Raw genomic sequence first — 25318 nt, forward strand, 5'->3', positions numbered from 1 at the left:
TGCGAAGATGGGAGGAGCTTCACGACTTTGCAAGTTTTTTCCCAGGCAGATGCAAATCGTGAAAATGAAACCACGAGAGAACTGTTTTCTTCCTCCTTGTGGAGAAACCCCTATAGCCTAACAAGAAGAAACTTCTCTCTCTGAAGTGAACTGAAAAAAAGGACTATTTAAGTTAGGAACTGACTAAAGTAGTTTTTTGTATGTTTGTTTTGTTGTTATGAACGTTGGGAGAAGGAAGGAAGGAGTGGTCTAAAAAAATCTTATTCTGAATTTGTTTTTATCCCCCTCCTTTGTGTAGTTAATAAATTTCTTTTTATACCCTTTTAAGTTTTAAGCCTGCCTTGCTTCTGCCCTGGTTCTATCTCACAACAAAAAATGAGTATATTTAAATTAACAAATCAAAACCATGACAGAGTAATTAAAATAATCACAGCAGAAGCCAGTCAATCAGATTCATCTCAGCTAAGCATCAGAAGCACTTTTTTGCTAATGTTTTAAAGGTGACCAAACCACTGGAATGATATTCACACACACTACAATTTAGTTTCTGGAAAGTATTAAGCCATATTTTACCTGAATCAGCATCTTCAGTCCTGTTATTCAACCTATTAGTTCAGCAAAGCAGACATAAGAATTGTGAAGTAAATTTTACAGAAGATTACGTCAAGCTTTTCTGGCCTTCAAAATCAGTAAATATCACTTATAGACGTTATTATTAGTCCCAGATTACAAACCAATTTTACAAGAAATTGAAAATAAACTATAGCCTTCTTGTATCAAATCAGTTCTGAGTAGAAAGCTTTTGCACTTAAGCATGTATTTTACACACCTGAAGGCCTTTTGGATAGTTTTAAGTGCTCTTCAATCTTTTCTCTTCACCAGCCAATAATTTGTTGCTAGGTTCTCTCAAAGTAAAAAGCTCATTCAGTGGCCTATGGAAATATACAGGAACACACTGTCTCCTTTAAGTTACACACATTTGGAAAAAAGGTGTTCATAGCATAGCTCCATATTAGGAAGCTGGACATCAACATATAATCAATTTTAATCTCCAACTGGCATATTTTAACAGCTATGGAATAAGCGTATTTATTTACAAGGAAGAATTAAAATTCACAAATTAAAAAAATTAATTATTCAGATCACTAGTGTAGCATGATGTGCAGTAGTGTATTACCAAAGCATACAAAACGTTTTAAAGCTGCTGAACCGTATCAGCCACACAGCAGCCAATACATGCATCATCCTGTTCACACTAATGACTCAGACTCACAGCATCAGGCAGAGCTCCCTGTACTGAACTACCGCCCAGAGAAGTCACTCTGATAAATGCAGAGAAACTACAGTACCACAAGAGAGGAATCATTGAAAGTGCGTACTTTAATCTCACCTTTTTTTTCACCATAGATATAACTTGAGTACATTTGGCTTCTTAGTGGTTTCAGGAAACATTTCGCAATGTTAACCAAAAAAAATTTCTTTGTGCTGGTTTAAATGGCAGAATATCAAAGTGTTCAAAATGAGAAACAGTTTATCCTTAAACTGCAACACTGAACACATGAAACAATAAATGTGCAACTTGCGCCAACAGAGCATTAACAAGATTATCAGCGATGAGGAACAAGCAATACCTGTCACAGTACAAACTGGCTTATCCTGGGCAGTTAATCTGACTACTGATTGGATAATTAGCCTGACTGAAAAGGCCAGCCCCCAATGAACAGAGATAGGACAAGATATAGGGACAGACAAGGATTTAATCCAATGAGTTCCAGCTCTGGCTGCAGAGAGCTACTGGTCAGAGGGCTGGGCAGACTGACCTGGGAGCCAATCACAGACGCTTGCCCGGGAACATTGAAAGGGGTATAAAAACCGAGGTCAGAACTGAACAAAGGCTTTTGTCACACAGATCACAGAGTGCGGGGTTTTCTGTTTCGGGTCCCATGCCGCTTGAACGCAACATCTGGTGAGTCTCGACGTGATCCAGCATAGCCGTACTGCCGCGTGTGGGGGAGACAGACCGTCCTTGAGACGGGGGACACTGGCCGAGAGCCAGGGCCATCCTAGAGACGGGGGATACTGGCCTAGAGCAGGGGAATTCTGGCCGAGAGCCAGGTTCTGCCCATAGAGGCAGGGGAAACATTGGCCAGAGTCAGGAATACGTCCAAGAGACGAGAAAGACACCCAAAAAGAGAGGCAACAGGAGTTGATCACAGCCAGAGCATCCTAGAAACGGAGGAAAACTTCAGCTGAAAAGCTACAAGAAAATCATGGGAAGCTTCTTTTCTATAAACACGCATCCAGTTATAGAGGTATGGACAGAGTTTTTGGAGGAGTGGGAAACTGAATATGAAAAAGAATTGCTTTTTGATCTAATACTATAGACAAAAGAAAAGGGGGTGGAACCAACTGTGGAAACTGCATTAAATATAGACTATTGGACTAGAACTGGGGAAGAAATACTAAATGCTGCCTTAAAAAATGATAAAAATGCAATTAGAGTTTTAAAGCCTTAGAAAACTATCTTAAAGCTGATAAAAGAGATAAAAGCGGATTTATCCAGCGAAAGCATGGAAGAAAAAGTACTTACTCCATGCAGAGAGACTTTACTGCCCGGTAATTCCTCAGTTGCCAGCCCAGAGACTCTAAAAACACCCCAAACTGCCGCGGGAGACATCAGAGAACTATCCCAAAATGGCGGTGGCTGCGTGGCCGAGACAGTGGTCTGGGAACAATACCAAAATGGCAGCGGCCACATGGCTGGGGGAGAGAGAAAGGAAACACAACCCCCCTCGTGGGATGTACTCTTGCCTCAAGCTCCGCCCTGATGAGTCGCGCCTCCCGTTCCAACCACAGCTTGGTGGGCCGCACCTCCAGCTTCAGTCCAGCCTCTGGTGGGCGGGGCCCCAGCCCCAGCCCAGCCTCCAGAGGGCGTGGCGCCGCCCTGGCAAGAGGCCGTGATGCCGCCCCAAGTCGCCATGGAAACCCCCACTGACTCCTGAGCCAGAGCGCACCACAATGATGTCACCCCAGGAGCGACACAAGAAAAACCCGGAAGTGCATTGGATCTGGCAAATACCAGTGCTGAAGCCCCGAAAATGACTCCAGAACTGAGAATCAGCCCCGATCCTGCTGGAGATACAGCACCCACAGTTTCTCCATACCAGGAGCCAAGCACAGAACAGCTCAAAGAGGTCTCTGCACAGAGACACAGCCAACACATCCCGGAAAAGAACACGAACTGCACCTTGACAGCCAACTCCCAAAAAGCAGCTCCAGCCCCGTTAATGTAGAAATCAGATGTCGTCTCCTCCAAGGACCCAGTAATCTTCTGGTCTGAGGCAAAACAAAAGGCTATAGAATGTGGGGATATAGAAACTGCTGTATTAATTTCTGTGCCAGTAAATTCAGGCAGCCAGCAATGGGGAGATGGGACAGTTGAAGCTTTCCCAGTTAGTAATGGAACAACACCTAATCAACATGTACCTTTCAATTGGCAAATCATTTTAGAGCTACGCCAATTAGCTACTAAGCATGGGTTGGGATCCCCTGCAGTAACAAATATGCTTAGATTTGTGACTGCTAATGAGTTAACACCCTATGATATAAAGCAGATTGCAAAGTTAATCTGTGCTCCAGTACAGTATATGATATTTGAATCAAGCTGGAGAATATATGCAGAGGAGCAAGAGTTGCAAAACTCGAGATTATCACAGCAAGATCCGTGCTTTGGGGTGGGGGTTCCCCCATTGTTAGGAGTACGCCCCATGGAGGATCCTCAAACACAAGCATGCTTAAATTCTGTGATATTAAACCAAGCAAAGGAACTGGGGATGAGTGCCCTAAATAAAGTTACAAACATGTCTGAGCCAACACCAGGTTATAGAAACATAAAACAAAGCCCAAGTGAACCATATACACAGTTCATAGAGCAACTGCAAAATACCATAGAAAAGGAAGTAGGTAATAATGATGCAAAAAATCTAGTATTGCTACAATTAGCATGAGATAATGCGAATGAGGACTGCAAAAAACTCATAAATGCAATACCCAAAGAAAAATCCATCCTTGGAAGAAATAATTAATGCATGTGCTAAACTTAAGACAACATCAACTAACATAGAGAGATTAGCTGATTCTATTGCAGGAGCAGTGAGGCTGAGAACAGAAAGCTTCAATCAGAGACAACAAAGCCACTGGAAGGCAAGCTGTCCCAAGAGACCTGCCCTACAAAAGAAGGCTAGAAGACCAGGTAATCTCAAATCATCCTATAATAGAAGTTGGGAAAACCAAAACAGTAAAAATGAAAATTTAAAAACTTACTTATACCAACCAGGGCAATGCAACCAGCAATGATCAACTTCAGCAAAGCTCAACAGCTGCTTCATCCACTTTCAACTTGATTTTAGGAAAGCCTGCATATCTTGCAAGTTTTACTAAGTTGATATTTGCTTTGTTAACCTGTTTTCTTACAGTTGCTAAAGGAATATTTTTTCAACGTTGCAAATATAGTCTACAAATTTTAGAGTATTAAAGTTCGCAGTTGAATGTTTACTAACTTTACTCATATACATTGCAATAGCATCATACTCAATCAGCTATCTTAAGAATTAAAATCTTGCATACTCTAAGTTCTACAAAACAAATTTCTATGGATCAGTTTAGTAAAAAGTGTTTCATTGGCAAATCACAGTTGCAAAATTTCTAAAGTACATACCTCTTGTCACTTCAGTTTACAATGTTTGAAATTTATTAAAGGTTTGTTTTAAAATATAATAAAGAATTTTGCCTAGTCTAAAGTCTCAACTCTGGCCATGTGGGGGTTTTAACTCAGCAAAAGGAAATGTGTATCATCAAAGCCTTCTCAGTCTCTTTCAATTGTGGCCAAATTGGAATTTGACTGACAAGAAGAGAAAATTATAAAATCCAGATATTTCTAATTAAAACGTGTATGTTTTTCTTCTTGTTTTAAATTCTAAAAACAAAAAGGAGGAGAAAGGCTAGAAAATACATGTGTTCCTAATTAAAACAGTTTCAAGTTATCTAGTGTATTGTTGTTGGGGGGTTGAATTGTTCCTTTTTCTTTCTGTGGAATTTCTCCCATTGTTATGCTAAGTAGTTGTGGCTACACCTTCAAAAGATAGATAATGTTCTCTCGTAGGGGGGTGGGTGGAGGGGGAGAACCGGAAAAGGAAAGGTGGGACGGGGGGGTCTGGAGTGGTCTCACTCTCTCGCTTGGCTCGTGGAGTGGGAGGACGACCCAGGCTCCGATCTGGCATCTCCCCTGCCATCCCAGTGCTGAGATCCACGCTCCCTGCCGTTGGACATCACTCTGCTGCTCTCCCACCTCACCCTACTACCTCCGGACACTCTGCCGAGCACCACGACCGGCACCGTGAGGGGGAGTCGCCTCCCCATCCCTCTCACTCCTGGGCCGCTGCCGCCATCACCCAGCCCTCTTCGACTGCATGGGACCTGCCCTGCCCCCAGCACCGGTAACTGAGCGCAGGGAGACGGCCTGCAGCCAAAAGGGACTGGAACTGAGTTATACTGTTCTGTTCTGTTGTCAATTTTTATAGCTGTTGTTGTTTTCTGCCTTGTTAGATATCAGTAAAGAACTATTATTGTTATCCCCACATCTCCTGCCTGAAGGCCTCTGATTTAAAACTAAAATAATTAAAAGGGAGGGGGTTGCATTCTACATCTCAGGAAGGGGGCTCTTGCCTTTCCTTAGCAAATACCTGTCTTTCAAACCAAGACAATTGTTTTTTAAATAAAACAAAGAAAGGGGAGTAAGGAATAAAGGAAGTACATATGTTTTTATTTGAAATGGTTTTTAGTTAAATGGTTTCTTGTTTTTAAAAAAAATGTTAATGATTTAGAACTAAGTGGTTCTTGTTTAATCTTGAATTGTAACACTATAGTTATTAAGCATTGAGCCTATAACATGTCAAGCTAAAAATCATGTTAACAGTTTTCTAAATAAAAACAACACAACTCCAATGATACATCAAGCACATTAATAATTTGGAATACTAAGCTTATAAAATTCAACAACAAAATTTAAATTTAAAGGATTCATGGCAGTAAATATTGCAACTTTCCTAAAAGATACAAGTTAAAACCCAGCCAGCCTGTTAAGCAGGCAAAGTGCCTGAGTGAGAATCCCAGTTAATCTATTAGACCTTAAAAGCTCATGTATCGTTGGTGGAGAAAGTAAATGACAGAAATTGCACCTACGTCACAGACTTATGGGACACTAAAATAACAGAGTTGTTTGTTTACAAAATGTTTTAATGTTTACAAATTGTTTTATCAACTTGGAGTTTTGCACAGTTCCAAAACTGAATGTTATATTAAGTTATAATTTCAAAAGAAAAGTTTAAAGTTTTATGGTTATAGAGTTAAGTTATATTTCTATGTTAAACAGTTAAATTGTTATATGTGAAACCAAAAGTGTTTAATTCACCTGACTGCCCCTGAACAAAAGCCCTACAGCTTCTGGTATGGGGAACTCATCACTATTCTAAAATCCAAATTTATTAAGCTGGGAAAAAACCCATTCCAATCAAATATATGCTGTTAATGTAATTTTGCATGCAAAAGGGCCCTTGCATGCAAGATTACAGAGAACAAGCTGCACATTTGTGTTTCAAAAATTTTCTTCAAATTAATAAAAAAGAAACAGGGAATTGTCACAGTACAAGCTGGCTTATACTGGGCAGTTAATCTGACTACTGATTGGGTAATTAGCCTGGCTGAAAAGGCCAGCCCCCAATGAACAGAGATAGGACAAGATATAGGGACAGACAAGGATTTAATGCAACAAGTTCCAGCTCTGGCTGCAGAGAGCTATTGGTCAGAGGGCTGGGCAGCCTGACCTGGGAGCCAATCACAGACGCTTGCCCGGGAACATTGAAAGGGGTATAAAAACCGAGGTCAGAACTGAATAAAGGCTTTTGTCACATAGATCACAGAGTGTGGGGTTTTCTGTCTTGGGTCCCACGCTGCTCGAACTCAACAAATACCAACACGATACCTAAGGTCAAATCACACTGCTTGACTACGCTGGATGCACGTAAGTTGAATAAAGCCACAAGCAGTGTAACTACTGCTGCCATAAGGCACTCATGATACCAGGCTGGACTACACCTACAGCTATAAACTAAGGATATGCTGTAAGAATAGCATTTTCCACACTGGCTGATGGTAAAACAACCTATGACTATCAGGTAAAACAAATATTCCTTAAAAAAAATGGAGAGAACAAAAATAAATTTAATATTTTATACGCAATTAACAAAAACAAGATAAACAACTTGCCGTTACTGATACAGTTTTCATCTACTGCCTGCAGTAAGAAGCTTAACAAATGAAACTCAAGTTTCCTTCTGTAGGGTCAAAGATTAGAGCAGGCCAACTTTCACTTCAGGAGTACTAATTAATATTCATTTTTATTCAGAAATGAACTGGACAATCATTTTGCAAGGTAGCTACCCAAATACCCATGAACTCAAAAGCTGACTTCTGCTTTGCTTTTACATGGCTTATCCTGCCCCAAACCAGCATAATGTCATTGAAAGGAGCAATGTGTGCTTTGTAGAGATAATAAGAAAAAAGTTCATCAGCATTTTAACCAATAGAGCTCTTCTTACTCAAGTGTGAAAGCAAGCAGCGGATAAGGCAAAACCAGGAACACTGCTCACTTGTTGCTACACTTACCTAAAAATAAATACTGCTTTATGGTTGCTCCTAATTGTTTCAAATCTGCTGTGTTCAGTGACTTTGAGAATCAAATCTTCAAAGAGAGACTCTTATGCAAGAGTTTTATTCAGAGCGTTTCCACCAATCTACCTGTAGAGAAAGTTTCCCTAACAAGCTGCAACACTTTACTCCCTTCCTCAAGGAAAAATCTATCTCAAGCGCAGATTGAAAAGTGCATTAGGCTGTCTTAAATCCTCTTTCTATGAGAGAGGGAATTGATACTTTAATGGGTCATCAAGGGTCTGATGAAAGTTACTGCTGATAGTCTCTAAAGTTCATCACAGCATTTAAATTAAGAGAGATCTAAACACAGTTTATACTTTCCTCAGCTGGAAGTGTCAAGGAATCCTTAAGAGAAATACACAAGAGCACAAAATATTTAAAATAAAAAAAGCCAAGAAAAATATGCTGGCTGAAATTAACTTCCCAATGAATCAGGCTTATACCCGGTGTTGTAGTAGATGAAAGACTTCAGACCAGCTTGAACTGTCTTAAAAAACCTACAGCTTAATGGTGTTTAGCCTCTCCTATCCTTCACCCCACCAATGTTTCTACCAACAGCTAAACTGCAAGAGGAAAGCACTAAGCCGGAAGAAAACTAAGTCCTTAAACCACTCTGTAACAAAACCAGGTAAGAAGCAGTGTGAGAAAAGGAACAAGTAGTACAAGAACAGCAAACAGGAAGTAGCAGCAACATTAGGCTTAAAACTGTCATGAACTGTACTGTTAGTACAAGCTGCTTTAAGAAGAGAATACTGTAAAAGAGTGGTGGGGGTTTCTTTGTATTCAAAGCATAGCTGCAAGTGATTGGGACACAAGGAAAAACAAAAACTGAAAAAACACAACTTTATGAGTTTCAAAATGTACACATGTCCACCTTCTGCATAGATGCTCACAATTCACTTGGAAACTTTTCCATGATGCTTCTTGTCCCATTAAAGTAAATTTAACACTGTTCCTTAACATTATTTTGATTTCTCAAAAACACTCATAACTTGAAAGAGATTCAGTCACATTAGTTAAATCCAAGAGTTTTAGCAATGCAAAAATCAAACTAAACTTTAAAAATTGAAGAATTGTTAATAAGAACAGGATGCACACACACAGAGGAAGTCAAATATTTCCTCATTCTCTTCCCTTTGCAATCTTTCTTTAATGTTTTAGTAAGCATTACTTGTACTTTAGATCCTAAATTCTAACACCGCCATTAAAGATTGTGATATATGTGTCTATGTGCATTAATCTAAACTTCAGGACAACTACAGGATGTACATTAGATATGAGTATTGCATGTATGGTAAAATGTAACTTTTCCACAAAATACTATTGCACACAAAGACAATTCTAAGTCTCAGCCAAGTTTCACAGCAATATGCTCTTCTGACTGAGTACAAGCAATCTGTTTTAAAGTCATGAAACCATAAGAAACTCAAGACACTCCAGAAGTTTGAATTAAAAAGAAACGTGGTATTTTGTATTGTTATGAAAAGGAGATGAGACACATTTTAACAACACTGCATCTCTGGTGACAGTAGCAAAAAAGCAGTGACAATTATAGTACTAATATACCTAATATCACTAATATCTGAAACTTGACATTCCTACACCAGTTTGTCTGTGCAAAGTTTTGGTTACCATCACTTACAACTTTTCAGAAGCTGAAGCAAACACTGCTTCTAAGTACATAAGCAGAGGTACACACAGCTTTTTTCTGCTTTGCTAATCTGAAGGGCAAACTACAAAGAATAACAAACTGAAACAAACTTGGCTAGTCACAATATGAAGCTTCACAAGCTCTTGTGTACCAAGTTTACTTCAATTCATGGAGTATAAGTAGTGTATATGGACTATTAAAAAAACCCCTGAGCTCACAAACAAGAAACACTCTCAGGAACACTACATGCCTCTTAAGACAGGCCCTCTTTAAAGCACACAGAAAGTCAGAATGGCCAAGAACAAAAAGTAGTAAGAAATGTAGCACCTCTTCAAAGGGTGCTCTGGAAAAGTCACACCATATGTAAAGATAATAAAGTGAGGAAAAGAGGGCAGTGAAGCAACACAAGTCTCTGAAATGCAAGTAAACGCACCCTGATCCCATAATACATTTACACTTCCTCTAAAACCATTAATGCAGTATTCTGAATGCTAGTGAAGAGTTAAGTTCCACATTTGATAACTGAGGTATCTTTACCATTGCATGTTTTCATATCTGCTTGAAAACAACTCCAATACAATTCTTCCCCTGCACATCATCTAAGGTCTCACCATCAAGGATCAATGTGGCAACTACCACTGAATTATAAGCTTTTTGTACCTATTTAGGAATCAAGAATTATCACCAAAGAACAGGTGTGTCAGTCAAATACTTTCAGCAAGGACTGCATGTGCTATTTGGTGCCTGAAACCCCAAATATTAATTCCCAGTGTCAACAAAACATAGTTTTTTACATTACAACAATTAAGGCAGGTAGTCTACAAGAACAAGGACATCAATTTCTGGACATCAATTTCACAAATAATTTTGTGTAGCAGTGGTCATTTGAGTTTTCAAAACAGCTTTATATTGTTCAGTCATTATACAATTCTTTACATCATAGGAAAACAATACCTACCATTTGACAGCTAAGTTTTGCACCTCACCATTTTTATCTTCCAGTAACTTCAAAATCATCTTCACCACCTTTCTTTCACTGTCATCATCCAGCTTGATAGAATCTTTCTGTAGTTCTGTCATCAAGTCATTAGTAGCCATAAACCTGATAATTATTGCAAAAGGGATATGGGTTATTCACAGCGCTCAGGATTCAAGATTCTCAGATTCCATAATTTGTTATCAAACAAATCACATTTAACACAGAATTACTGTTGTCTGTTTTGTGATGCAAGTAGCATTTCTAAAACAGAAAGGAAGAAAAACTTTATTTGAAAACGACAATAACTTTGAGTTAGATCATTTTTCTCTTATGAGAACAGCTACATATTTTACTTCCAACATCTACCTTATATTCCACATGATCTCCACAAACAAAAACTGACACTATCACAGATTTTAAATAGTCCTTTCATAAGCTATGTTGATGTTGTAAAAACAAGGTTTTTTTTAATTTTGTTTAAAAAAATTGATCTCTGCTCTGAGTTAATTTTAAAAAGTTTTAAGCAAAAAGAAAAATAGTTTCTCAAACATTCTCCAATAAAATTCACAAAAGCCAAACTTTAATTAATGAAGGGAGAAATAAAAGTTAAGCTTATGTTCCATGTGGTTTTCATTTTCTTGCCTTGTACAAACTAGCTTTTTTACAGCCCAGAAAACAGCTGATCACATTTATCCAGCTCACAATATAAGGTGCCACAGTAAAGAACAAAATTAATTCTTGAGGGATCAAGCAAATAAAATCATCTTTCATATCAATTAATTTACTATTTAATATTTACTATTTAATAAGTCATATCCACCAATAGAAGAACATAATGAAAAATTAGTTTCCAAAATACTGCCTTTTTCTTTGCCTTCTGAAGTCTGTTTCACAATCCAATTTTCTTTTGTAAGTGCCCTCTCTTCTCAGAAGCAGCAATACAGATGTATTACTTAATTACAAATCCCATGGGCTTCAGTAACCGACACCAACCCCTATTCAAAACTCCAAACAAGGGTTTGCAGTTAAACAGTTAAGGGTGACATTTGGACTTCAGGCACATCAGCCTCAAGCAGACAATACTTTAGCTCAGGTCATGCTTGGAAGGTTATCTCTGCAGCTTGACATGCCAGATACTACTTTTTACTGAAAACCAAAGCCAAGACTCTGCATAATCTTAATCTGCATCACAAGTGCCAGATGCCTAACCTCACATAATAGACCTCAATTTGTCCAGTCTTTTAAGAATTCCAGTCTAATGGTCTCAAGGTATTTCTAAGATAAGACCTCACCCCTTTTTCACTCACTCCAACAGTCCCACTGAAGCAAGCCTGCACAGTCTGACAGGAATCAGATGTGCACAAAAACAGGCTGTGGATGCAATGCATCAGCTTTTAAGCACAGTACTGAAAAAGGCTACTTGGTACGTAAAGGTAACAGATAGGACATAATTTAAGGATATACATGAAATCACACAGTACAAGAACACTCAAGAACTGTCTCCAAGTTACTGCTGTATTTAACTTCTTTTCTTAAAAACTGAATAGCATCTTCTCACTTCCTTGGTCAATAGCTGACTCAGAGCAGTCATTCTCCTGCTGCAGTGAGGACACTTCTCCCACAGACAGATTGTAAACTGCCACCTTACCTGACTGCTCATTTTAGAACTTAAGCCCAAGTTTCCATGTGGACAATAGAACTGCAAGTACGTACATGTTCTATGAAGTACATGTTCTAGCTCTGCAGCAGACAGGTCAGTTTATCCAATAAAAGGAGGATTACATTTTACAGTAGATTGCTTACTTGAACAGTTGTTTTACACTCTTGCTGCCTGATATCAGCAAGGTAACTACACTGTCCCTATTCAAACAGACATGATCTAACAATAAATAACACTTACAATTACTAGAACTAAACACTATTTGCACTATATGCAAATACACAATACACATAAAGTTTCATAAAATGTTACTTCATAACAGCTCGTTGGTAAAGGTCTATCATCACTTTTTCTGTGGTTTGTAAAGTTAAATTTTAATCTATGTTAAGAAATTTCTTTTAATATTTGAGAATTTCAAAGTTGTTCAAAGCTACTAGAACAGGTAATTTCTGAAGTGTGCTCTACTACAGGAACTACACAAGAAGTTTTAATTACACACAGCTGTGAGGAAAAAAAGTGTTTGCTACAATTGCACTGGACAGGTATAACCTACCCCTTACATACAAAAAGTTTTTAACCCATAAAAAATCAGTATTTATCACAAATCTACTGGACCTTACTGTAAGTCATCTTCCCCATAAGTACAAAATGGAAATTTCACTTAATCATAGAAACAAATTAGCATGAAAATATAGTAAAAAAATTTGTAACATTTAGAGGAAAAAATGTTTCAGTCTAGTTTCAGAATGATTTAAAAGAAATCGGGCAATTTTAGTCTGTCTCTTTTTAGACTAATCAGTATTATTTATTGCCAAAATTTCTAGTCTGAACTCTACAGGTAATACAATGCATTAAAATTTGAAAGAAATTGACACAAAAAGTCCCATATCAAATTTGTGTCCAGTACTAAAACGCTTTGTCAAAACTAGTAAGATTATTCAAAACCCAGCTCTATATAATCACTACCTCTGTTTTCATTTAGATTTTACTATATTAAGAAGAGACTTGTTTGGATGTCATCTACATTAATCATAAACCAAGCGCTGTGATGCTGCAGCAAAGCAACAAAACACAAGTGCACTTTATGCCTTTTCCCTGTCTATATTGATACACTGTCATTGACAAGCCTTCAAACTTGAATTTCTGGTTGCACTCAATACCAAAACAATGTAATTCTGTTTAGCCTAATGCTTTGCCAGAAGTACTGTGTAAATGTATTATCTCTGCCGTTTTTTAACAGTTTACTTGTATTATTTCATTTTCTGATATTTTGCATTTTATCTGCTATTAATTTTTTACATAGCAAGCAAATGATCCAATGAAAAGTAGTGCTCCTGTGACAGATCCTGAAGTCAAAATTAAATTCCAGTCTTGTCCCCATAAGATTTAACTGGATTTCTCTCTCTGGATGCACAGGGACAGTACCAAACAACATGAGGAGCACAATACCCCACTGTCTAAAAGATGCAGCATCCAGAAGGATGAGAGCTTAGGATCACAGAACCAACGAATGGTCCGGGTTGGAAGGGAGCTCTGCAGATCATCCAGTACAACCCCTCTGCAAAGATGGGGTCACCTAGAGCAGGCGACACAGAAACATGTCCAGGTGGGGTCTGAAAGTCTCCAGAGACAGAGACCCCCATGACCTCCCTGGGCAGGCTGTTCAGAACTCTGCCACCCTCAGTGTAAGAAAGTTCTTCCTCATGTTGAGGTGAAACTTATTGTGGTTTAGTTTATGGCCGTTCCTCTGAGTCCTGTCATTGGGCACCACAGAAAAGAATCTGGTACCATCCTCTTGGCACACACCTTTGAAATAACTCTATGCATTAATGAGGTTCTGTCATTAATCTCTCCCTCTGTTCTCTAGACTAAATACACCCAGCTCCCTCAGTCTCTCCTTATAAGGGGGATGTTTCAGTCCCTTCATCATCGTGGCCCTACACTGCACCCTCTTGAATGTGCCGTGCCGGCTGTCTCTTCCTGCTTCTATTCGTAGAATCATAGGATCCGTGTTTTTTGAAGTTGGGAAGAGACGAGGGAGGTGACCTCACCCGACCTCTGCTGCTCAAGGCAGGGTCAGCGACAGCTAGCTGCTCAGGGCTTCGTCCCTTCGGCTTCTGAGCATCTGCGAGGTCAGGAATTCAGACCTCCACCCTCGCCTGTCCCCACGAAAGTCAGCAAACCTAGTGGCCGCTCGCCTTCTCCCGGCTGCCGGAGATCTCTGCCCACGATGCGTGGAGGAGGCGGCGGTGCCCTCACCACCGCGCCCCGTCCTTCACGGGCAGCGAGGAGAAGGGCTCCTCTCAAGGGAACTTCCTTCCCAAGGTAGCACCAGAAAATTCGCGCCCAGCCCCGCAGCCGCAGCGCAGACGGACCGGGCCGGCGGCACCGGCCCCGCCGCCGGGCACCTGACCCCGCCCGGGCCACCGCAACACCAGGCCCGGGGCCGGCACGCAGGCGGCCGCAGGGGCAGCGCGGGCGCGGGGCCGGCGGAGGGCGCGGAGCGGCAGATCCCACCTGAAGTCCTTGTCGCTGGATGTCATTTTCTCCAGCAGGTTGGAGATGTGGTATGAGGCACTCGCCATGTTGACGGACCCGGCCGGGGTGCGGGGGGGAGGGAAAGGAGGAGAGCAGAAGGCGGCGGCGGCGGCGGCGGAGGCGGCGGCGGCGGCGGCGGCGTCTTCCCGGCCTCGCCTGCTCCACTTCGCCCGCGGCTGCAGGGGCCGGGCCGGGCCGGGCCGGGCCGGGAGCGGCAGCTGCGGCGAACGCGGCGGGAGGGGCGGGGAGGCGCGCGCGGCCTCTCGCACTCAGCGCCGGATCGAAGGCCGGCGCTGTTGATTGGGTCCGCGGGCGGGCGGGAGGTGCGTGCACCCCTGTGACACCATGTGACGTCAGAGTGTACGTGGCGCAGAGCGTGCGCGGGCCGTTCAGGCGCCGCCGAAGAGTGGCGGGAAGAGGGGAGTGGGCTGTCGGTGAGGCCGGCCAGGACTCCGTGTCCCAGCGTGCACCGCGCTTACGTCCTCCCGGAGCCATTGCCGGTGCACATCGGGACGTGTAGTTTGCAATGTGGCGGGTGTCCCGCGCCGCGGTAGGTGCTGGGATGCGGAGCGTCGTTGTGGCGCGGAGGAGGCAGCGGCGACGCAGATGTTCCTGAAGGCGAGTGAGATGAGGTGGGGCTGGGAACGAAGTCGAGCAGCCTGGGTGCTGTCCGCATCGAAAGCGTTCCGCACGGCTGGGGCTGCTGCTGCCTGCGCAGTGCTCTGCGTGGCCATTACAAGCCCGCGACGTACCCTGATGTTACAGGGGCCGCAGATGTTCCAGGCTCCCTCAGAGGTGTGCAGTAGCTCCCGTCGTAGCTGAGCACGCTGAGAAAAATGCCAGATGAGGGCTGAAAATACTGTGAAAAATAATGTGCTGTGAAAAATAATTTTCTTGGTAAATAAATGCATCCATCCATTGCTCATGTTTTGCTGAAAACAATTTGAAAATGTGAGTGCTTTCAGAGGCCTCAGAAGCCAAAGGACGTTTCCGAGAATGAGACTCTTATGGTACACCATTACTGTTCATGTCAGTCTCATTACTTTTCTGGGCCTAATTTATGATTTGTCAATGCATAGATAGATGATACATGGAGAATTAGGAGAACTGGGGAAACAGTTGCACATTACGTTTTCCTCAAGGTTCATATTAAAGTTCAAGAACATAAATAAATAGTCTTAATCCTTAGTTACACGTGTGTGCAGCAAAACTGAAGAAGTGGCTTTTGATCCGGTGACAAAAAATAAAGACTTGAACCATAAAGAAAATTTATTTAGATGTTTATTACTCCAGTTTGCAGGCAGCCTTGCACAGTGGCTAATAGAAAATGTGCTCTTTACTCAGTTGGTAAACTCTGTCACCACCATGGCCTGTCACCCAGCCCTGGTGCAAACAGCTGCCTTGGAAGATGCTCATGCTATTAATTTTCTGGTGGCTGTGCTGGACAGAGAGCTTAATATATGCTGGTGTCCTTCCCAGAGTAGCTTGGTGGAAGGTTAGTAATGCACAGCAGGATGAGGGACAGCGAAAGGAAGAGGTGGGCAGTGTAGTGTTGTATTAGTGGCACTGCAGTCAGGGTAGTGTAGAGATGGTAGAGTATTCAGGAGTGAAAGTGTCCTGAGGAGAAATGGGAAATCAGTGCGCAGGCAGAGGAACTGCAGTGAGGGGAAGCGCTCAAAAATAGAGCTGGCCTAGTGCTGACTGATTTTCAAATAGACCATTCACTCCTTTGAATTTGCAATACTTAATTTAGTAGTTACCTTTTAGAGAGGGAAATTCTTTAATTCATTTTGCTTGAATGCTTGTATTGGATATTTAATGAAGCCAGCTGGAGCAATACAGATGAAGATAGACTCAATCTTGACTTCGTTGTGACAGCTGAAAATGTTTTGTGATGATATTTTACACACAGAGGAAAACTGCGTAGCTCCTCTTTGAAGTACAGTGGCATAAAAAGTTGAAGTTCAAATATCTGACATATGCCACATTGATTCATATCTGCCATGGCAAGGTTAGCACTGTTCTGAAACGTTTTGGTGACTGACTTCTGAGCATCTTACAACTTATTTCTGCGACATTAGTGTCCCACAGTTGTCACATAATGCAGGAAAATAATGTTCTAACCTTGTCTTTATTTACATTCATGACTTTGGTAAATAGGGATTGGGTGGTAACGGGGTGGTGAAAGATAGTCTGTTCCAAAAACATTCTGCCCACATGGTTACCATGATGCATTAAACTGCATACTAAAACCAGCCAGACAAAAGAAAATTCTTCATGGCAGTTAGGGTTGTTTTGTTGATTGCTCTTGTAGAGTAAAGCGTTGCCAGTTGTCCCTGTGAACCACTGTTGGGATTTACCTTTTTAAATCCTTACCATTTTCAGTTAGGCACTAAAGTAAGTTATATCCCTCTTTGGGAATCCTACATGCATCTACTTGTAATAAGAGAGTCTTGGTTATTTCTCCAGTGCTTTGGGCACCATTTGTCAGGTTGTGGTTATCTTCTCTGAAGAGCCAAGCAGCTAATAGTTGCTATAAAATTGTTTATTGCAAAGGCACATCAGTCTCTAAAGGAAAAGAGTCACAAGCGTTAGTCCATGCCAAAGCTTTGGTATAGAGTCCCAAATAAAAGCAGAAGCTGCTCCTGATGGTCCCAGCAGGGCTGATGTTGCTGCGGCAGCTCCTATCGTCTTTGGGTGATGATGACGGCGGTGAGGAGAGCAAAAGCAAAAACGCAAAAACCCCGCGCAGCTCTCCCCAGTGCATAGATTCTTATATACAAACTTCCCAACAAGGTAAATACACAAACTCGAACCACTACTTCTTAACCTATTATAATTCTAGTTTCTTAGCACGCCAGGTTACATATAAACTATGCATATGGTCTATCTTGTTTCATCTGAAAAATGTAAGCAATATTCTTACTATAGTTTTATTATGTCTAAAACTATGTTCCTGGAGCCTCCACGGAAACACTAATATCGAGGATTATGTTTTTCAACCTTTACTAGAACTTGTGCTTCTACCTTGGACTCTGAGACCTTTACTCTCTAAAAGCACTTAAAACTTATTCTTACTTACTTACTTGCTTACTTATTCTAAAACTTAAACTTACACCTCTACTTTATGTGTGAGTGGCTTAACATACTTTAATCCATCCAAAGGTTTTAATTCAATTCCTGCATTCTGATTTCTTTCTGAAGGAGTCAGAGAGCCTCTTGACTTACAGACTCCAACAGTGAAAGGAAAAAAAAAAATCAGAACAATTCTGCTCTGGTCTGCTAGACAACCTTGAGCACTTTAAAATTTTTCTCCAATCCTCTGACATCACCATTCCCTTGCTAGTTCCCATACCACAGTCGTCTTATCCTGACGCTGCTCAATTACTACCAGAAACACAGGCCATTGCAGAGGAAGAAAGTATTTTTTGTTTAAGTACATTTATTACAATTGGGATTCAGCTATAAGAGATATAAAGTTCCAAAGGAAGTTAAACACAGAGAGAGGCTAATTGAGTTGAGATTTTTTCCAGCTGATAGCAAACAACTTCACAGAAGGAGTGGTACTCCTGCCCTGTTCCCTGTAGACATGTGTATTATATGTTCTTCAGTTCATTCACAAAGATAGCTGAAAGCTTAATTAAATGCTGGAACCTGAAAGGATTTATCTTGCTTTACACTTGCAAATACATTCCCCGAATGTTGAAGAAGAGGGAGTTAGAGATGTATTCGAAGCCCTAGAATTTGAACCCTCCCCATTTTGCAGTTTTTCTTTACATGGGAGCTGTGAGGCCACTGATGGACTGAGGATATCAGGAATATGCTGCATCTCAGTCTCAATCCCAGTGTGGAAAGAGTTATACCACACAATTGTATTTAGCTTAAAGGGAATCCTTTTAGAAGACAAGTAAAAAGCTGGTTATCATTTTTTACAGCTGGCTTTGGGGGAATAAAAGGAAAATTGCTGCTCTAATTCAAAAGCTGCTCACTTCTGCAAGCAGATATTTGAGCCAGAGAACCTTACAGTTCTGGTTTATCACTTAGATACATAGCTGACTTTGAACATATGATCTCTGAATTTTCACGAAGATGCTTGGAAAGAGAATTTTACAAATTTATTGACTGATTTTATATAAAAAAACGCAGATGGTTTCAAAGAAGTAATCTAGATTTAAATATGAGATAAAAAAGAATGGTATGGTAGTGTTTAACTTAAGGCAAACAGTTTTAACAAGTAGCATAACCTACACTGGAATGGTCTTGTAGGTAAACGTATTTTCTAAGTCATTAAGGTTATTATTGTATTTCATTGTATAAACTCTCATGTTCCAAGACATGAAGGTGAGTTAACTATAGAACTTTAATCTTGGCTTTGGAGTCTTAATCCTGACTATACTCTGCCACAGATGGGACTTTTTTTTCCCCCTTATTTTCTGTTTTCCTTATTTTTCAAGTTAGATGGCATATCATAGCAAATAATAGCAATTTCCAAAGTAGGATACATTTAGAACTAAATAAATCATTGGCTGCCTTTAACCTCATAAGCCAAAGTTTTAGTTAAGGTTTTCTTTCTTCCTAAAACAGAAAATTTGGTGTTGTGCAAGTAAGAGTCCCAAAGCATCTTTCCAAATGGGGCTGCTCTGCTGATTTACACTTAAGATTGTTTCATTTCTGAACAATTGAAGGTACTGTTGGATTCTTTTAGGAGATATTTCTACACACTTACCAAGAAGAATAAACAATATCTACAGCCGTGAACTGCCTTCCTTACCCAGATAATCCACTTCTGAAAAGGAAAGTAAAGCAAAACAAAGTGTTTGAGTATCTGATTCCATCAGCTTTAAAAAGAGAAAGATAGGAAAAGAGTGCTGAAAATTATGTATTCAGCTGGGTAAGTAATGGACTGAAACAACTCTCACATGAGCTCAAATTGTCTCTGTAAAAGAACAGAGTTCCAATAGCACCCTCATCATAAGATTAAGTTTCAGGAACATAATATCTTAAAGGAAAAATATAACAGTGTTTTAATTAAAAGGTTAAAAAAATTTTAAAACCTCTACAAGAATGCTGAAAGAAATTTCTCTTCTTATTGCTTAACACTGCACAGCTTTTTGCAGCATCTGTGGTCATTTTCAAATACATACCACAACCACCCAAAAATAAAAAAGATCAGTCCTTCAAATGAAATATTTGATTTGAAATATGACCCAGAAATTTAGATTTAAAGATTTTTATCGTTATATTATTTTCATGTCCATTGAACTTGGTTTACAGAGCAAAAGGGTTTTCCCCCCTCAGTAACTCTCCTGAAAATCAGTCCAGGTTGTTTTTCTTTTTGCTTGACCATTTGCATTTTTGTGCCTTATCACAACTTGAAATTTTTAATTCCTTCAGAGCCAATTATGTTTACCTTTATGTCAGCATACCCAGATTTCTTCATATAATGATCTCAGCAATGCTTGTACTTGAGACACTTGTCTTCAATAAACTTAAAAGCACTTGTTTAATTGGAACTTCTGTTACTGAACAATATTCTCTGTATTTCAGAAGTTCTAAAAATACCAATTAAATGTTTGCACTATTTAGGCTTATTAGAAGCAGAGGTAGCTGTACTATGGATTTTCTTTATTCTGGATCCCACATTTCAGGAAATCCTTGACCATACCAGTAATTTAGAGATTTCAGTGTTACTATATTGGCTAATTACAGTATGAGTCAATGTTTGTCAAAGTGGACATAGGGGCTAATCTGTTGTGTTTCCTGACACAACTGAATTCTGTTGATTCTTGCTTTAGAAATGCTTCACTTCAGGCCACAGAATGTGCAATCTCCTGCATTTATGAGACTCAGTAACTGCAAAGTTGAAAAAATACATATACAATTATTCTGTCATGCATCAATGTAAACAGAGAGGGCTAAAATTAAATTGGAATGAATTAATTGATGGAATGGAGTGTAACTTTGCAGAATGATTTTTTGGAGCAGAATTGACTCATTCGCGGTATCATCCGAAGTAAAGTGACTCAGTGAGTACTCTTGGAGCAGGTGATGCCTGTTGTCAGCTTACCTTCACTTGAACAAGACACACAGCCTGTCAAGATGTGTCCCTGTTGGCTGCCGCAAACTGACTCACGTTTTGATCTTTTCCATACTCTATGAATGTTCTGCTGAACAGCTTTATTAGTCTTTAACTTACATGTTGAAGCTGAATGACTCTTAATATATGATTTATGTGTCCTGGTTTAGGGCAAATTTGAGAGATAACTTCCAAAGGGCCCCCGCTCCCCTGTCCCCCCCAGGAAGCAAACCTGAGCGGCCCCTCCCTCAGCTGGTTCGGGAAAGAAATTTCCTCAGAGAGAAGTGGAAAAAAACTGTTTATTCAACAGGCACAGCACTGCCCACGCAAAAAAACCCGAAAAACAATACCGATCAATAAAACCTCTCACTGCTCTGAAGAGATGACAAATTCAGAAAGTCTCTCTCCTGTGGGTGGTAGCTCGGCTCAGTTTGTTCTCAGTTCCTCTGGCACTGGAAGATGCCACTGCCCAGGCCAGGCCCTGGTGAGCCGCAGGTGCGAGCTCCTGGTGCTCTCCCGGATCCCCAGTCCGGGGCAGGTTCAAATTAATTCCAGGAAAAAAAACTTTCCGGGGAACTTCTCTGCTTCAGTTAGTCAGAAACTAACAAAAAGCAAAGTAGAGCTCTCTCTGCTGTCCACCACGGTGATACAGTGAAGGAGGACGAGAGGATGGAACTCCTATCTCTGTGTTTTGAGAACAACCGCCTCATACATTCCACCGCTTCTCCTCCCCCCTCCTTCACTCTCAAATCCAGCCTTAAAGGTACAAAACTTATCTCTGGGCTAAACAGACAAATAGGGGTACAATTAAACATGACAAAGTCACCCTAGGACAGTATGCTTTTCTTTTAAATTTGCTATTTGAGAAATAATTTCATAGTAATTACTCAATCTACACTGTCATCCACATTCTCAGAGCAGAACCTAAAAATGTGCCCTGGTTTCCATAGGCTCTGCAGGAGACACTTCTCCAGGCCTCCCTATCTAATTGACTGCAGTTTTTAGACCTGACATGCAATACCTGTAGTGCTCAGATCCTCCTGAGCAGGAGCACACTTGCTGATCTTTATTAGTGACTCTTCTGGGACTGAGAACTCTACATTCAATCAGTTCTAAAGTTCTTTGATTTTTTTTTAGGTTTTTCTTTTAGTGAAGTATTTTTGACACATAGTAAGCGTTTATTATGCACAAAATCTTGTCAGAGGAGTATTACATTCAAGTCCTGATTAGAGCCTGTCTATTTTCCTCTTCTTATACTTAGTTTTGCAGAGAGAACAAGGGCACATACCATGCACAAGAGCAGACTAGAAAGCTACAGATTGAAAGCTAAGATTGCTTTTGCCCTTCGCACTGACAGAACTGCCATTTCTCCTTTCAAAATCTCTAAGTGCTTTGAATTGAAACCTTCCAAAGGTCAGAAGTCAAGATCTAACCCCCAGACCTTATAAATCAGCTAATATGAGAGAAAACTCTGTAACTCCTTGTCCACATTAAAGTTTTACCTAAACTTAGTTAACTTATTGCTCATTTATGCCAAGACTTTTTTTCCACTCTTTCCAGGAGGCAAGGCTGCTGAAGGGGCTGGGGTCTCTGGGGTCTTTCCATTTTCTGGCTGTCTTGCATGGAGGTGGTGGTACCAAATTAGGGATGACCAACTAGTCTCTTCAGCTCAGCACTGAAGGTCTTTGTGAGTGTCAACTACCATTTGAACAGAATCAAGAATGAATTTATATTGCAGAAAAGTCCCACCATAACCTGTTGAACTGTGAGGCTTAGAGTCTTTCAACATGATTTTGTTCATTCATATAAATCATTAACCACGTGTTTGTTTGCTAAAATTAGTTAACACGGAGTCATAAGTGTGAAAGTTGTTTAAATGCATATATTATTAGCCTATTCATATAATTCTAGGATTAGTAACCAGATATTGTGATAGCAAGGTATAATCTAAGTTTAGGAGGTCTATGCTATGGCATATGTTTGAACATGTCAGAGCCAAAAATTAGAATTTTTAAACCCTCTGGGTTTGTAAAATTTCTCTTCATAATAAATATGTGTTAAATTGAGGACTGCCAAGTATTGGTGGCTTATTTGTGAATTTATGTATCTGAGGGGCAAATATGAAACAAAGTATCAAAAGAAGAAAGAAGCAAGTCAAGAATCTCATATATCTCATGTGCATTATTGAGCAAGAGCAGGCTCCCAAAGTAAGAGATCTACAATTAGTTATAATACTTTTGAAATCATTACATGCCAGGAAGAAAACCATATCTCAATTTTTAACAATCAAATTAAAATAACATGTTTAAATTTCAAAACAGTCTTAAGAAATGCCTTCCAATATTTTGTTATCTCATGGGGGGTTAATGATGCCAGTAGCTCTCACTGAGCGATCTGGTATTTTTTAATAACTTCTATCACAAAAGTCAACCCACATGCTACAGTCTGATGCAGAGGAATGTAATTTCCAAAACAAAAATAGTTCTCCAAAATTTCTTAGTCTTTTCATTCATTGGAAATTGAGTCATATTACTTATGTTAGAAACATCTCCAGCCTGGCACAGTCAAGGTAACTTATATGATTTTTAATTTTTTTAACACTTTTGTGGTACTGGCTGTGTAAGGATGTCGTTTTATCTCTGTATTCATCTATAACAGTACTAGATCTGGGCTTTGTTCTGTTATCACCTTGTAGAGGCCAAAATTAGTAATTTTTCCAAGATTTTTACATTACTAGCCAGTGTTTCAGAGAGCCTGGAACAAATATATTGTAGAAGCAATGTCATTTGGAAGGATGAGATACAGAGACACAATTGTCTGCTCACATATTGCAAGATGAAGATGATTTTGTCTTCCAGTGATTTATAAGAATGTCCTTGAAGTCCATTCCTACAGTGTTTCCGGAAGCAATGCTTTTTGTAATAATAGAAATAAATAAGCTTCTTTCTTTTTTTTTCCCTTACCTGATATCATCATTTACACCAGCATGCAGTCAGTGTGAAAAAGCTGCTCTGATGGCATTTTGCAGTTACTTTGCTCTGCTGTGAATAGTGACACCATCTGCAGCTGCGATGGGCATGGATGGAAGGAAGATGCACTTTTGCAGCCTTATCTTCTGTCGGGAGGTCATCAAAGAGTGCTGCCCAGATAGAACTACTGTCAGACCAATGGATCTAGTGTCCCTCAACTCTCTCTTGAAACTTATGCTGCCAAGGACAAAAGAACCAGATGGAAAAGCACCTACTGTGTTCTGCCAATCTTGTGTGTGGCCAAGTTTTTTTTCTTTTGAGATACAGGTTTATTTCACAAATAAGCCACCTAAGTTAATTGTTTTCATGTCCTTGACATGTGTTACTTTCATTCTGGTTCACTCTGCTTTTCTGTGGATACACAGTAGCCTGGGAAAGCTGCGTGAGAACAGAAAGCTTTCCCAAGGGCTGTCCTGGGGGCAGAGGTTTTCCCAGGAACAAAGGCACCCGCTACTGTTTACAGAGTGTGTATTTTGAGTACTCTGTTGTTTGTGATGAAAACGTCTGTGCAAGAGGTGTTGTTTGCTCTGACCAATGAGCTGTATTCTGTTCTTGGTTTAGCGATCTAGTGCTTATAAGGAGTGTGTGTTACAATAAACTCATTCCTTTCCTGTCTTGAAAGGAGACCATGTTGCTGTGTGTTTTATTATGGCCATTCCAATAGTTAATCTGATATTAACAGCAGCACTTTTCTACGTGGTGTTAACAGGGTCATTCTGAGAACCCGTCAAAGGCTGAGAGCAGTGTGAGATTTGTATTATGTTAAATTTACACAGCCAGGGCTGAAAGAGAATTTTCATTACCCCTCAGCAGTGTATAGTCTGAAGCATCTAGCTGAGAAGCTATGATACCATCTTGAGGGAAAAGTTTGTACATGCTTCAAGGTTGGCTTGTAAACACAGATATTTCAGTTGAAAGATCCCATTTTAGTCAATGTTAGTGAGCAAGACATTACTAGAAGTAATTTTACTTCTAGCAAAAAAAAAAAATTACTAGGAGTGTGGAGGGAACAGAAACCATTTCTGAAGCAGAAACCCTCTCTAAGTCCCTGGAAGAGGCCCCATGGAAGACGATACCTTAAAGATAAAAAATTGTTTGGTTAGAGTGACTAATACCAAGAAGTATTTTGTTCCCCCTTGTAGACCCCTGTGTTATCTTTCTGTAATATTAGTGGTTCATTTTCCTCTTATATTATTGGTTAATCTCTCACCTAAAGTCCTTTGTAGATTGGTTGGTTTTTTAATTCCCTTGGTAATTGGTGCAAAATGTAAAACCCTTAAACCCTATAAAGACCTCTTAGAAACCCCACCCATTTGGATTTGCTAGACTGGACTCCCTTCATAGAAGAAATAAACTCTATGGAACTTTCCTGTTGGCACTTCTGGATCTCTTATCTCTGCTGGCTCAAAAGGCACTTTGCGAGCCCGAAATCTATCTGGGCAAGGCTTGCAAACATGCCTTGTTGCAGAGAACTGCCTGGGCAGTTTCAGGGCCTCATGGAGGCTCCTGTTACTGGCAACACAGGAGTAAATTTTTTTTCTGTTCAGAACTATTTGTCCACATCTGATGCAGGGTTGTTTTGTTTCAAGAAGACAACTCCAAAATTATACCTCCTTGA

General features: G+C 40.2%; 1 protein-coding gene and 1 long non-coding RNA gene across 4 annotated transcripts in view; one reads left to right on the plus strand and one right to left on the minus strand.

Annotated features, from left to right (window-relative positions):
• CAND1 (cullin associated and neddylation dissociated 1) overlaps window positions 1-14727 on the minus strand; it is a 33702-nt gene extending 18975 nt beyond the window's left edge. For 2 of the 3 annotated variants that reach the window (XM_014892056.2, XM_088165618.1), the window contains exons 1-2: window positions 14575-14727; window positions 10377-10520 (exon numbers count right to left, since the gene is read on the minus strand). In XM_014892056.2, coding sequence (XP_014747542.1) covers window positions 10377-10520; window positions 14575-14642 — 212 coding nt within the window. In that variant the 5' untranslated portion in view covers window positions 14643-14727. Of the gene's footprint in view, window positions 1-2590; window positions 2614-10376; window positions 10521-14574 lie in introns of those variants that run through there. The other variant, XM_088165619.1, reaches the window with a different exon arrangement.
• A 121-nt stretch (window positions 14728-14848) lies between these two features.
• LOC148223688 (uncharacterized) lies at window positions 14849-24324 on the plus strand. The gene is made up of 2 exons (XR_015803980.1): window positions 14849-15227; window positions 23657-24324. It is a non-coding gene; the product is annotated as an uncharacterized LOC148223688 (long non-coding RNA).
• Window positions 24325-25318: the final 994 nt, after the last annotated feature.

The sequence above is a fragment of the Sturnus vulgaris genome, chromosome 5 (assembly GCF_052056855.1).
Source record: "Sturnus vulgaris isolate bStuVul1 chromosome 5, bStuVul1.hap1, whole genome shotgun sequence".
NCBI classification, from domain to species: domain Eukaryota; kingdom Metazoa; phylum Chordata; class Aves; order Passeriformes; family Sturnidae; genus Sturnus; species Sturnus vulgaris.